This window comes from Myzus persicae, unplaced genomic scaffold (genome assembly GCF_001856785.1).
Source record: "Myzus persicae strain clone G006 unplaced genomic scaffold, MPER_G0061.0, whole genome shotgun sequence".
NCBI classification, from domain to species: Eukaryota; Metazoa; Arthropoda; class Insecta; order Hemiptera; family Aphididae; genus Myzus; species Myzus persicae.
In genome coordinates, this window is record NW_019104326.1 from 26,011 (window position 1) to 39,376 (window position 13,366).

The 13,366-nt window shown below is 27.0% G+C and overlaps 1 protein-coding gene across 1 annotated transcript in view; it reads right to left on the minus strand.

The window, feature by feature from the left end:
* Positions 1 to 13,009, minus strand: part of LOC111041183 (COBW domain-containing protein 1-like) — a 28,849-nt gene extending 15,840 nt beyond the window's left edge. Inside the window, exons 1-9 of the mRNA XM_022325395.1 lie at positions 12,778 to 13,009; positions 12,481 to 12,698; positions 12,117 to 12,305; positions 11,984 to 12,043; positions 11,090 to 11,127; positions 8,844 to 8,902; positions 4,145 to 4,231; positions 4,014 to 4,058; positions 3,859 to 3,915 (exon numbers count right to left, since the gene is read on the minus strand). Of these exons, the coding sequence (XP_022181087.1) occupies positions 3,859 to 3,915; positions 4,014 to 4,058; positions 4,145 to 4,231; positions 8,844 to 8,902; positions 11,090 to 11,127; positions 11,984 to 12,043; positions 12,117 to 12,305; positions 12,481 to 12,652 (707 nt within the window). The 5' untranslated portion in view covers positions 12,653 to 12,698; positions 12,778 to 13,009. The remainder of the gene's footprint in view (positions 1 to 3,858; positions 3,916 to 4,013; positions 4,059 to 4,144; positions 4,232 to 8,843; positions 8,903 to 11,089; positions 11,128 to 11,983; positions 12,044 to 12,116; positions 12,306 to 12,480; positions 12,699 to 12,777) is intronic.
* Between the last annotated feature and the right edge of the window lie 357 nt (positions 13,010 to 13,366).

Below are 13,366 nucleotides of genomic sequence, written 5' to 3' on the forward strand. Positions count from 1 at the left end.
GTAGTATCCACATTTCAACTTTAGTAACCGACTGTAGATTATTTTAATATGTTCAAAATTTGAGATGTGTATACAATTTTAAATTAATTTTTTTGGTTTATACCTACTATTGACGGAATATTCCTTAAAAAACATACTTATTAGTCACATATTTTGCAAACATTCTATTTCCTTTAGTTATTGTAAGAACCGGTACAGTAGTCCTGGTTTCAACAAAATTAATAATTAAGTATCATCTTGTTTTATAACAAATGCATTAAAAATACCACATATAATCACATATTTAAAATAATATGAAAACTATACAAGAAAAGGCAAACTGCTCCTTACGGTTTTTTAAGCACCATATTATCAGTATTATTATGTGTTATTATTATGATACCATTCATAATGTGATGAATGTAGAAATAGGATTTATATAATATACAATATTATTTATAAGGCGCGATAACTCGGTCGAAGCAGATGTGAGGAGCACGTGTGTTTTATATCGTATTATTACATACAAATATAATATATATATTGGTGCTGTGGATCTGTGGACTATGTTGGGGGGAGGATACCTTGTAAAGGGTTAATTATATGTATATATATATATAATATATAGGTGGTTTAGTATAACGCGGCGACACTAGATCGGTAGCGGCGGGTGGCGATTTTTTTCCACCCCCATATATCTATATATATATATACATGCATTATACTCACGTAAGTATAGATAGGAGCTACGCGCAGGGATTATTAATCTAGGGCGCGAGCGCACACGGCCACGTTCACTTTTCCGCTCTCTTGATCTCATTTAAGCGTATACGCACCGCGCCACCACTAGTATTATTATTATTATTACTATATATAATACGTTTGTACCTAATAATATGTATACATATATATATATATATATATTATGATATACTTAAGCGTAAAATATATTTTATTATGTTGTCGTTCTATACCCCCCCACCACCTCGTTAACTCATGCTGTTATACTCCAGCATAGCCGTTGTATTTTGGGTTTAAAGCATACATACAGCTGTATACAATACGTATGTAATAATATAACATTGCACGACGATGTTTATTTAAATATCAATACTATTCGAAATACATCGATACGGAAGATATTACTATGTGTATCGAAGCAATATTTTGAAAAAAATACATCAACTTTAAAATTATAAAATATTATATTATTATTGCATAGGTTAGATTAAGTTGAATATTAATTATATTTTCAAAAAACATCGCATACATTTGAAAATATTATTTAAATCTACCGTATTACTAGTAGAAAAATAAATTACTGTAGGTATGGATACATTAAAAATTATCCTTATAAAATATAAAGGCTGATACACCGTACAATTTAATCATTATCGTCTTTCGTTAATAAATCCAGTTAGTTACCAACAATAAAAACACTAAAAATCAACAATACAGCACAGCGACATTTCCAGTTTTCTTTTTCTTTTGATCAGTACAGATTTAAAAAAACCTTAATAAAATCCACGACTTTCGATTTTGTTTAATATAAAAAATCTAAATTTATATTCGCTTCAATCGAATATTGATTTATTTTAATATCAATATGTTATACTTATTTGTGTAGAGGTATCAACCATTTTATCAGATCATACACTTTAATCATTAATCACAGAATATGATCAAAACAAACAGAAATTTCAATTCTAAGATAGATTTTGTTACTTCATAATACAATTTTGATTTGCTGCTCTTTGGATGATAAAATGCATGTGAATACATTTTATTACAATTTTTTCATTCAATATATTAAACGATCATAATTTCCAAATTGCAGTAAGAGTAGAAAAAATATTCGTTGATATATGCAGAATTTATTAGAATTCCAGAAACAAAGTTTAAATATATTACATATTATAATTTGACAAGACAATGAAATACCTATATATTATTACACAATATAATATAATATTTGTACTAAAAATGTAATATAATTGACGACACCTATACATATAGGTACTATAACATGATGTGTTGTAGCTAATAACGACAGAAATAATTATATTATATTTCGTTGAATCGTTTTTTTTTATACCAATATAAGACCGAAAAATTGCAGTATTTCAAACTATCATTATGTGCCATGTACTAACCTACCTACAAACATAAAATATGTGTAACATAAGAAACCTACGGCTTTAATGACAATTATAAAACCAATTTTTCAATTATTTAAGTATACTATGAATAAACAAAATTAAATAAATTATTGTACTTCATAGGGTGACAGGGTGTACATGAAAGTAAACAAACATAAAAATAATATGACGTTTAACTGAAAAGAGAAAACGATTTGGGAGGTGAACCTAGGCACAAAATAGGTGGATTATTTGTCAAATATAGTAAATTCTTATAGGTATTAGAAGGCAGTTAGGTATATTAAAAATTGACTAAAATATTATTTAATAAACATATTATGCTAACAAGATAAAATACAAAAAAAAAATGTGTTTGTAAAAATAAATAATTGCATCAACAATTAAACTATATTATTAAATAATAATAATACAATTGAGGAACTCATTTTGCTTTAAACTAGATTTCTAGTTAGCTTCGTTATTGATTATATAAGCATTATTACTGCACTCTAAGTTTTAAATGTTAATTAAATGATAAATAACTGCATACCATAAACGATTCTGAATTAATATACCCATGCTATGGTGTTTAAGCATATTTCTAAGAATATTTTATAATATTTTACTACATTATACGACATGTATTTTGAAGTATATAGAGCCAATGGACCTATTCCCTCTGCTGAGTCATCCTGTCTTTAATAAATGTATTATTATAGGACATATAGACCATAGCTGTACAGAAATACTGTAAATATTAGTTGTCTAATAATATTAATTTTTAAAAAATGTGCCTAATATTTTTGATTATTTTTAATTGCTTTAACTCTATATAAATATAGGACTTATGAAAAATCTTATTTAAACTGTCAAGTTTTTTATAAAAAAAGTATATACTTTGTACAATATTAGACTAAAAATGATATAATTTCTCGCTAAATATTAAAGTATATAGCGTGTTAGCATTAGTCTTGCAGGTTACTCTACACATAAAAAAAATATATTCAAAACTTAATAAATTATAATGAATTTAAAAAAATTAAGACATAAATATTTTTTGATAAAAATTTCAAGCAAAATATATACAAAATACCTACCAACCAATATATAAAACCAAAAAAGGAATAACAGGAAATGTTTAGTTTGACAGATGGCTGTAAAGTGTTTAAAGCGTGAGCTACGGGCGAGGGTGGAAAATTAAACTTGCTTTATTACACGACTATTAATAATCTGACAAGTGGTCTTATGGTTACCCATAAAAGTGCATTCGGGAGCATTATACCGGAAAAAACGTTTCCTCGACGAACCAAGGGATAGCGTTATAGGACTTTCGGTAACGAAAAAGCTTATATGTTACAATATATAGGTAGTTAATAGTTAGTTGTTATTACTAGTACTAATTTACTACTATAATGCTGTATTTAATATTAGATAGGTACATATAACTATTTGATCATGGTATCAAGATTATATAACTAAAAAGTAAACAATAAAATATTATATCATACAAAACCTCTAACTATCAATAACCTCAGTATAAATCTAACAAAAGTGTTTTTATTTTTTTATTTCAAATATTCTCTTTATCACACGTCTCACCTATATGTAGACTGTGATACATTTTTCGAAAAACACCTACATTAAACTATAAGAGTTAATATAGGTACTAAGCATCTGGTAACTTACGTACTGGTCTTTAAAATAGTATAGTATAGGTAATAAAGTTTTAAATGTTAAATACCTTAAACTGTTAGACGAAGAGTAGGATTTCAAATCGAGAATTTTATTCAAGTCAATTCTGAAAGGATAATAAAAGTTAGTCAGTATATAATCACATATATTGGATAAATGGGATCGGTGTAATACTACATAAGTTTATAACCCGCAAAAAATTACCTGCTATTTGTTGTCTCGATAATTTCGGAACTTCCATTAATCGATCTATAACATAAATAAATATTTTAATTTAAGTAGAAATATAGTGATAAGTACAACCACATTTAAAAAAATTAAATAAATAGTATTACCTAATCTTGGTTTTTAACGTTTCTAACGTACTTCTGTCGACTAAGTCGACTTTATTGATGAGTATGATATCAGCTAATGCAATTTGTCTGAAATAAAATTACAAACAAATATATTTATAGCACTAAAGAAGAAGTTCTTTTTAGACATCTATTTTAATCATCGATAAGTACACACACAATTGAAAATACACTAGGATTTCAGGCTTCTATAACGTTGTTTCGTTCAATTGCCATTGGATTTAAAATATACACTCACACACACATAAATGTGTATACATCAACATAAGTTGTTTAGATATTTTACTTTATACAAAATTGGAGGAGGGCTGATGGTTTACAGATTTGATTATATATACCGAGACGGATCTCCGTTTCCACGACGTTGATTCGATTTGGACATATTATTCTGCGTCCCGTCGTTTTTGCATAATAAACCCAACGGTGCATGTACTTAATCTATTTATGCTTGTCATCAGAACAGGTTTATCCGTTTTTTAGCAATTACAAATCCCACCACAATAATATATATATAAATAACACCCCTCACAAAATTGTATTTTAAATTTTTATTATTATTAGAAAATTGACCTATATAACATCGATGATTGAACTATTTTTAATCAATGGTAAATAATTGGTAATACTAAAATATCTTATAAACATTTTTGTTTTATTAGAGTTAATATCTGATGAAATTTATAGAATTAAGCTTAACAATGGAGAAATTAGGTACAGTTTAATAGGTGTCAAGTGTACCTCGTCACTGAAATTTGTGAATGTTAACTTTGAATTCAGAGATAAATCATTGCATATGAAAAACGATTTAGAGAGAAGACCGCTTGTCAGCCAATACAATAATATATTTTATTTTACAATTATAAAAGTAGTACTAGGTAGGTTAAATTTTTTTTTTCTGAAAACATTGCATTTATTATATAATTAATATTTAGTTATTAAAATAGTATATACCTATATATAATATACAGTGGTCGAAGTGGGGGGGGGGGATACGGAGGGATGACATCCCTCTACTTTTTTGTATTTACATTTTTCATCCCTCTACTTATTTTGTCTAGAATAACGCATTCCTCCTAAGACTTGTGTTTTAAAATGAAATAATTATTATGATTTTTATATTTATACCTATGTATAAGAAAACTTTTTATTTTTCGTATAGGCCTAAAACTGAATTGTAAGGCATCCCACCACTTATCTTGAGCCATTTCGACCACTGATAATATACATACAGAGTGATACACCAAGTATGTTCACCATAGCTTTTCCTTTAGTAATTAATTAATTTAAATTCTGATTTTTGGAATTTTTAATTATAGTCAAAGTACATTTTTTTAAGTTCTTGAAATTGTTTGTATTACTTAAGAAGTGCCCTGTGGCGAATGGCGATACAATCATCTGTTTTTACCCCCCCCCCCCTAGTGTAAATTATTTACAAAGTATATTTTTTGAAAATTTCAATGTACCTACCTAATTCAAAATTCAAACGAGCAGCTTCTCATTTATTAAAAAAGTTTAAACTAAGGATAATATATAGTCCTCAAAAATCGGCTTACAAAAATACAAAAAATATGTAACACTGGATCTACTAGTATTTATTTAACATTTTTTAATCATGATAAAATGTTAAATATGGTTCGAATAATTTTCAACTATTTATGTTACGAATCTATTTACATCGTTCTACTTTATGTCAGTATTGTTGTATTGACTTATAAGTTAATGACAATAATACAATATAAATGTACAATATATGCGATATTATTGGTAACAATTAGTTCAAATAATTTATACATGTACCCATATATATATCCATAGTATTGATTTTTAATATAAATAATTTATATAATAATAGTTGTATAACCCGACTTTATTCTGAAAAAAATGAACAAATAAAAATACGGTGCTACCTATATAATGTCTGTATGAGTAAATCTCAGTTTTGGTGTACTTCATCTCACGTTTCATCGCTCTGTGAACTAATTAGACCGAGATGAGCAATCCACCTGTGGCTGATTGGATATAGCACTTGGTATCTCTTTGACCGTTGTTCAACCTATACACTCTAAACTTTAATGGTATTTATAGTATATATATTTATATATATACTGTTTTTCAAAATCAATCAGTTAGTTTTTGAGTATAATTATTTAGAGTATATTAGTTTGAGTATAATTAAATAATTTACAATTAAATTCAAATCGAACAAAGCTATAATAGCAAGGTTAGGTCACTGGTTGTGGTTCAATTAAGAGGTAGGTTACCTATAGACTATCGAAACTTACTATACATAACAGTGACTTCCAAGGTTTATTTTATATTTTATTCATTTTTATTTAAAATTGATACGAGGTCCATTCTATATTCATAATTCAAATACTTATAAGGTCCATGCGATCAAATTTCAAAAACCAAATATTCCGACTATAAACGCCACTAGCGAACTATTAAATATGTTGGCTACCTACTCTATATGTTACAGTGACTTCGGAATTTCCTACTGTCAGATTCTGTATTATACAGGATATTATAATAAAATATATTACGTAATATATAAACTATACTCCGCTTTATATTATATTGGCATTGTCGCACACGCAAAACCCAATAATCGCCATGCCTTTGACATGCCATGTGGAAACTGCATCGACTCATAAAAAGGCCAAAGGGTCCGAGAAAAATTGAATAAGAATGCTTGCTTACACACTATAATGCTTACCTATAAAAGCCCCTAAGGTGAGTATAAGAAAAAGATATAGCAATACTTATATGTATATATAATTTATAGGTAGATAGTAGATACCTATATTATTATACCACATTACAAAGCCGTTTTATTATTATATTATAACTGATGGACGTGTATTCAGCGTCTTATATAACAAGTTACCAAAATAAATATTTATGTCTTAAGATTTATTTCAATTTATTAATAAAAATGAGTTGAATATGGATAGTTAGATCATTTTTAAATTATACTCTTGTAATTACTTAAGGCTAAAACTTATAAGTATAAGGTCGGGTACATTTATATGGAGAAGTAACTAGGCGGGAATTAATTTCCTGGAGAGCTTGGAAATAGACGAAAACATCGAAAAATGCACGTATTTAATGAGTATTCATTAATCATTAACATACTATCTTCTGGAGTATCTCAGTTGAACATTAAAATCTTTGATCAGAATAAATAATTTAACTTAAGTGAGAGATGTGTGTTTTCTCCGTCTTACGAAAGTACATCATGGAAAATTTGTATTCAGCAGATTCAATTGTGTGCAATACATATAAGCTAAGCGTGGCGTTTAGGGAGGGTACATGGGCCATGCCCCTTCCCCCTAAACATCATATACTACTTATAAATTGTGATTTCTATCAGACATCTATATAGAAGTTCAGTATTAATGTTTTCCTACACATTGTATTATTGGACACATGTTTTTAACTCTGTTCCTGAGAGGATAAATAGTCAAAAGGAGAATTTTTTGACCAAAAGGACATACGCAATGGCAATACGCATATCGTAAATTTGCGTACCGGATATACAGTAGGTAACGAGTTGGGTAATTTAAAATTAACATTATTATTATTAACTTAAAATGAATATAAAAAAGAATTATATTAAAATAATGGATGAGACTAAAATGTATTTGATAACTTCTAAATTATAATTTATAACGTAGGTACACATGGTGCTTATCACAGATATTTGTGGTTAATAGGAGGAAGTAATTGATTGGAGGAAGTAATGCGAAAGTGGTTCCCTCCCGGTCGTCGATTAAACCGAAAAAAAAAAAGAAGATATTTGTGGTTACAGATTACTTACTTGGTGGGTATTCTATATTGAGGTAAACAGTGACAGTGTAGTTGTAGTTCCTAGTTGCTACTCACAACTCACTACATACCATAAAAGCAAAATACTTAAAAGTACAAGACAAAAGCTCAGTTCAAAATTGATAGATAATAATTACATTTTATAATATTTGAAGGGCTCACATTTACTTGATTTACTGACAAATACTTATTTCGACATGTTACCATGTTATATCATTATATAATATGTCTGGAATATGATTTAACTTAAAATTAAGAAATACCTACCTATCATTAAAAATAAATCTTTTATACAAATATACATTTTTATTTAGTTTTTTTTGTAATCCTAAAACGGTCCTGTTCCTGACAGTTAAGACTCAGGGAATATTCGGGCGTGGCAACCCTACCTATAATTTGTTTCTTTGTTTCTTTCTCTGTCAATACGAATAAATAAGCCTAATATTATAACGGTCCATTAATGATTATTAAAACCACCAAATATTTACTTTTGAAACCATTTCATTCTATTAGTTAGATAATTTATTTCTATAACATAGGTATATATTTATTTTTTTCATATTACTAATAAAGTTGCCTATTATTTTAATGACGACAGATTTTGTGGAATATTTTTTTTTCAATGCCCTAAATTATTTGGTACGTACAATTATAAATACTTATCTACACAAAGATGTTAAGATGGCACCTCTACCTACTTTCCTAGTCGTAATTAATACATTTTTATGATATCTTAAAACTAAATCTAATACTCTAACTAGTCTTTAAAATAAATGTGTGAAAAATCCTGACCAACTTTATAAATACCAGATTATTTTATACGAATAACGTTAATAATGTTAAATTAACTAACCTTGTTGAAGGGTTTACAGTATCCAAGTTGGGCTCATCAAGTAAACTGTTTCCAAGATGCTGAAAAACAAAATTTAACACGTCTAAGATTCACAATGAACAAAACTACCTTTGACGAGAAGTCATAGGATAAGTTTAAGCATGGAAACTAAATTGGAATTCTTCTGTTTTCTCATTATGTAAACTATGCGGACAAGGCTGAAAAACAATGAAGGGTTCAAAACGGGATTTGCATTTATAAAAAAAAAAAAATTATAATAATAAAAAAAAGTAAAAGGAATAATGAAAAAATAAAAAACTTTGAAAATATTAAGACTGTGGATTGGAATGTCAATAAATAAAAAGAACTAATCGGAAAATTAAATTAGAAATTCATATCGTTTTTATCACAGCAACTGAGCAACGTGATGATATCAAGATATTTTTTAATTCACTTAATAAAAATTTAAAATAGTATAAATTATATTCACTTGTCATAATACTATACACATTAAGCATAAATCAATGGTTTATAATCTGTCCCAAAACCATATTCTTCATTTCTACATCAATAAAATATATACATTTTTTTTAAATTTTATGATTATGGTTAATATTTAACATAATATTATTGGTGTTGAGAATCATTTTTAAGTTATACTATATACAATTATGTATCATTTGAGTTAAAACAAATTATTTTTTTTTTTTTAAGAAAATTTACAATCCATATACAATTTATATAATAAGTAAATATGATGAACAAAAATTACAGGACATGAAAATCATGAGGGAAGGGAGTGTCCAGTGACACTACTTCCAATTTAAACTTAGGGGGGAGGTAACTTTAATAAGTAGCACTAATACAAATTAAAAAGATGTATTTTATTTAACACATTTAATCTTGTATTATAACACATATTATAAGTTTATAAATTGGTATAACTAATAACTAATAAGGTCTGAATGTCTGATACATTAATTAATACAATTGTATTACCTAATAAAGAAAAATGCATATAGACAATAGTAAATAGTATGAGAGTTGAGTGCAATGAGTTTAATCTACTATTTAGAGATAAGATGAAGTTGGCATAGAACATATGAGTTTATTTGTGCATTATATACTTGTTATACACGTCCTAAAGCGTCCATCTATTCTATCAAGTGTCTTTGGAAAATTTAATAATATACAAAACCATACAATATTTATATTTTCATCAAGCAGTTTTCTTGATTAAACCATCAATAATATAATAAGACATTGGTCTCTATATTAAAAATACAATCTATACTTTACAAAACAACAATAACTAGAAAATCAAACTCTTCTAACATCATAAAAAACAAGATCGCTGATCTCACAGCTAAAACCGCAATCATCGTTCACACAAATAAATGCCAACTAAGATGGAACCAGAGATGGGCATCCTACTCCACTAAACTGAACCACATCAAACATAACACCAACAATTGAAAATTCCTAATCGAAATACCTAAAAATTTTGATGTTATAATATAAAGAATCAGAATCGGACATACTCAAATATCCCAGTCTCTTAATGGCCAAAGAAGAACCCCCAAAATGCACATCTTGCGGTGTCCAAGTAACCATCAACCACATTCTCACTGAATGTTGAATATACCACAACACCAGAATTAATCACAACCTGCTCAAATCACTAGCCAAAATTTAAAATACTCCACAATCACCCTCAATCCATAGCTAACATCATTCAATTCATCACAGCAGCCAATCTTCAAACCAAAGTTTAAAATTAGTATTTAGAATAAGTACACATAATAATATGTTATCAATTTAAATTATTTGTAAACCAAATGACCCATGTCACCGAGGGTATTTTATGAATAAAAAAAACATATAAGTATAATTTCAATATTCCTAGTATCAGTCTAAGAATTTGTCCTCTATTCAATAACAGAATAAGATATTTTTTGTGATACATATTACCTATATGACGTATCAGGAGTATGGTTGAAACCCAAATATAATATGTCAATAGGATAAATCAATATGTAGAAAGATAGAAATCACGTAGCACAAGAAAGAATACATAAAACTACATCAGAGTAAAAAAAGAAAGAAAATATGATTGTTTTTAATTTATAGATAACATAATAAACAAGATATCTCTTTAAAACATAAATTTTTAAAATATAGGAATCAAAATGCAAATAAATAAGTTTCATTCAATAAGTTCAAATTTAGAACTAATTAATAATAAGTTACAAAAGTTGGTAACTTACTTTATTTGCGTTTTTGCTATCAATGACACAGACTATTCCTGAAAATGTATACATTTAGATTATTTTAATATTTCAGGAACTATAAGTAGCACACAATAACATTTGTTGATTATCAAAATGAATATAGTAAAATGTATTAATTTTTAATATTGATTTAATGTTTAGTAATAATATTAAATGTTGCAGTATTAAGTTTAAATATGTAATAACAATACCAATGAATTTTAAATTTACATCAATTTTCTGAACTTTTACATTTTATTTTTATTTTTAGAAGAAAATATACAATCTAAGACATAATAAGTATATGTGCGATAAGGGAAACATCGACAATTAAACATCATTTTACATAAATTTGAAGAAAGAAGCCACCCACTGATAACACTTTCATCTTTGTTTATCGTTTTATTCTGAACTTGAAGTAATTTTTTTTTACAAGGGTAAACATTATTGATAATATTACATACAATGTAATGTAAAGAACATTAGGTAACTAAATATTTAATATAGGTACCTACATTATGTTGTTATAATATTTTGAATATTGATAGATTTGAAAATAAATATTATATAATAATATGACTCATTTTTAAATTGCAAATTAAATGTTTAAAAAAGCTTATTTTATTTTGTTCATCAAATTCACAGAAAAAAATTTAATTTCCGTTGTTTTCAAATTATCTTATTTTCATGAATATTAAACAATATTATTTTTAAATAAATTATTTCAACCAATAGTAGAATTTATTGCGCAGTGATATTGTATAATTTAATTATTTAATATTAATACTTATTTTGATATTTTGATATTTTTGTTATAAATAATAAATAATTAATTCATTTTATTATAACTATAATATTTCTAGATAAATGTAAGAAATTTGAATAACCAACCATCCAAATGAACATCACTTCCCAGCTCAGTATCAACCCAAAATAATTTTGCAATAGGTCCTGCAAATGTAAATTATTAAATAGATTTATTGCTTTTTACATCAACTGATTTATTTTTAATTTTCTAAGTTACCAGGGTCAGCTAATCCTGTAGTTTCTAACAATATATAATCAAATTTTCCACGTTTAGACATAAGATTTTCAATTGCTTTCACACCGTTATCTTTGACAGAACAACATAAGCAGCCATTTTGTAGTTCAAGCCATTCTTCACAAAGGTTTCCCTTTTCACCAATAGCAATTGATTTTTCCATAGTGTCACCTTCAACAAAAATAATAATTAACATTATAAATTCAATAAAATGTTTTATAAAATTAGTAAAAAATATTTTTACAGATTGAAAGATAGGTATTAATGTTTGTTGAGTAGATGTAAGAAACTAATAGTTATATTAACTAATAATATTGTGGTAAATGCAAAACGTCATACTACATACCTTCGCCAAATTCATTCAATATGACAGCAATTTTTTTACTGTGTTGTTCTGTAAGTATATAATTTAAAAGGGTTGTCTTGCCAGACCCTAAGTAACCAGTTATAATTGTCACAGGCACCGGATCCAATGTGATAGCTGTCACCAATGATGGGATTTCATCGTCTGAGTCCATCGCAATTATTGTGTAAGCCAATTTAACACAAAGAACATCAACTAAACTAAATGGTCATATTAGATATTATTATAACTGATTATAAAATAATACTAAATAGTATTCAACAATATCTTATTACATACCTATGTATAAGAACAGAAGAAAATCATAAACCCAAACAACCACACACACACACACACACAACTTCGAAAGTAAGTTTCACTGAGGAAAGTAAATGAGTGCGTTAAGACTTAGCCTAATTAAGAACAGTAATTTGTACTCAAAACTTACACTAGGACTTCAGAGTCAAAAAAAACCGTCTAACTCAAAATCGTTTGAAAAATTTGAAAATCGTTATCATATTAATAAATTCAAGTTTATTATCATGGTCTTGGGTTTGGTTATCATAAATTATCAGTACCCATAAATATTTATCAAAGTGAAATTGACTACCACAACTATAGTCGAGGTGAGTAATTCAAACAGCTGCATGATAAGGGTCATGTTTTTAGTTTTTATATTGAGGTCTTAAATCGTGCCTTAGACCAATGATTATTTGTACATAATAATATTATGAACTCGTATACCTACATATTACAATATTAATTGTATTAAGAGTAGCCACTTAAATTGTTCGACTATGTTATACTGTATAAGTACATAAATATATAACAGAACTCTTCATCGACGGTTAAGTCTATATTGATAACTGATAAGTAATTAAACGAAAAT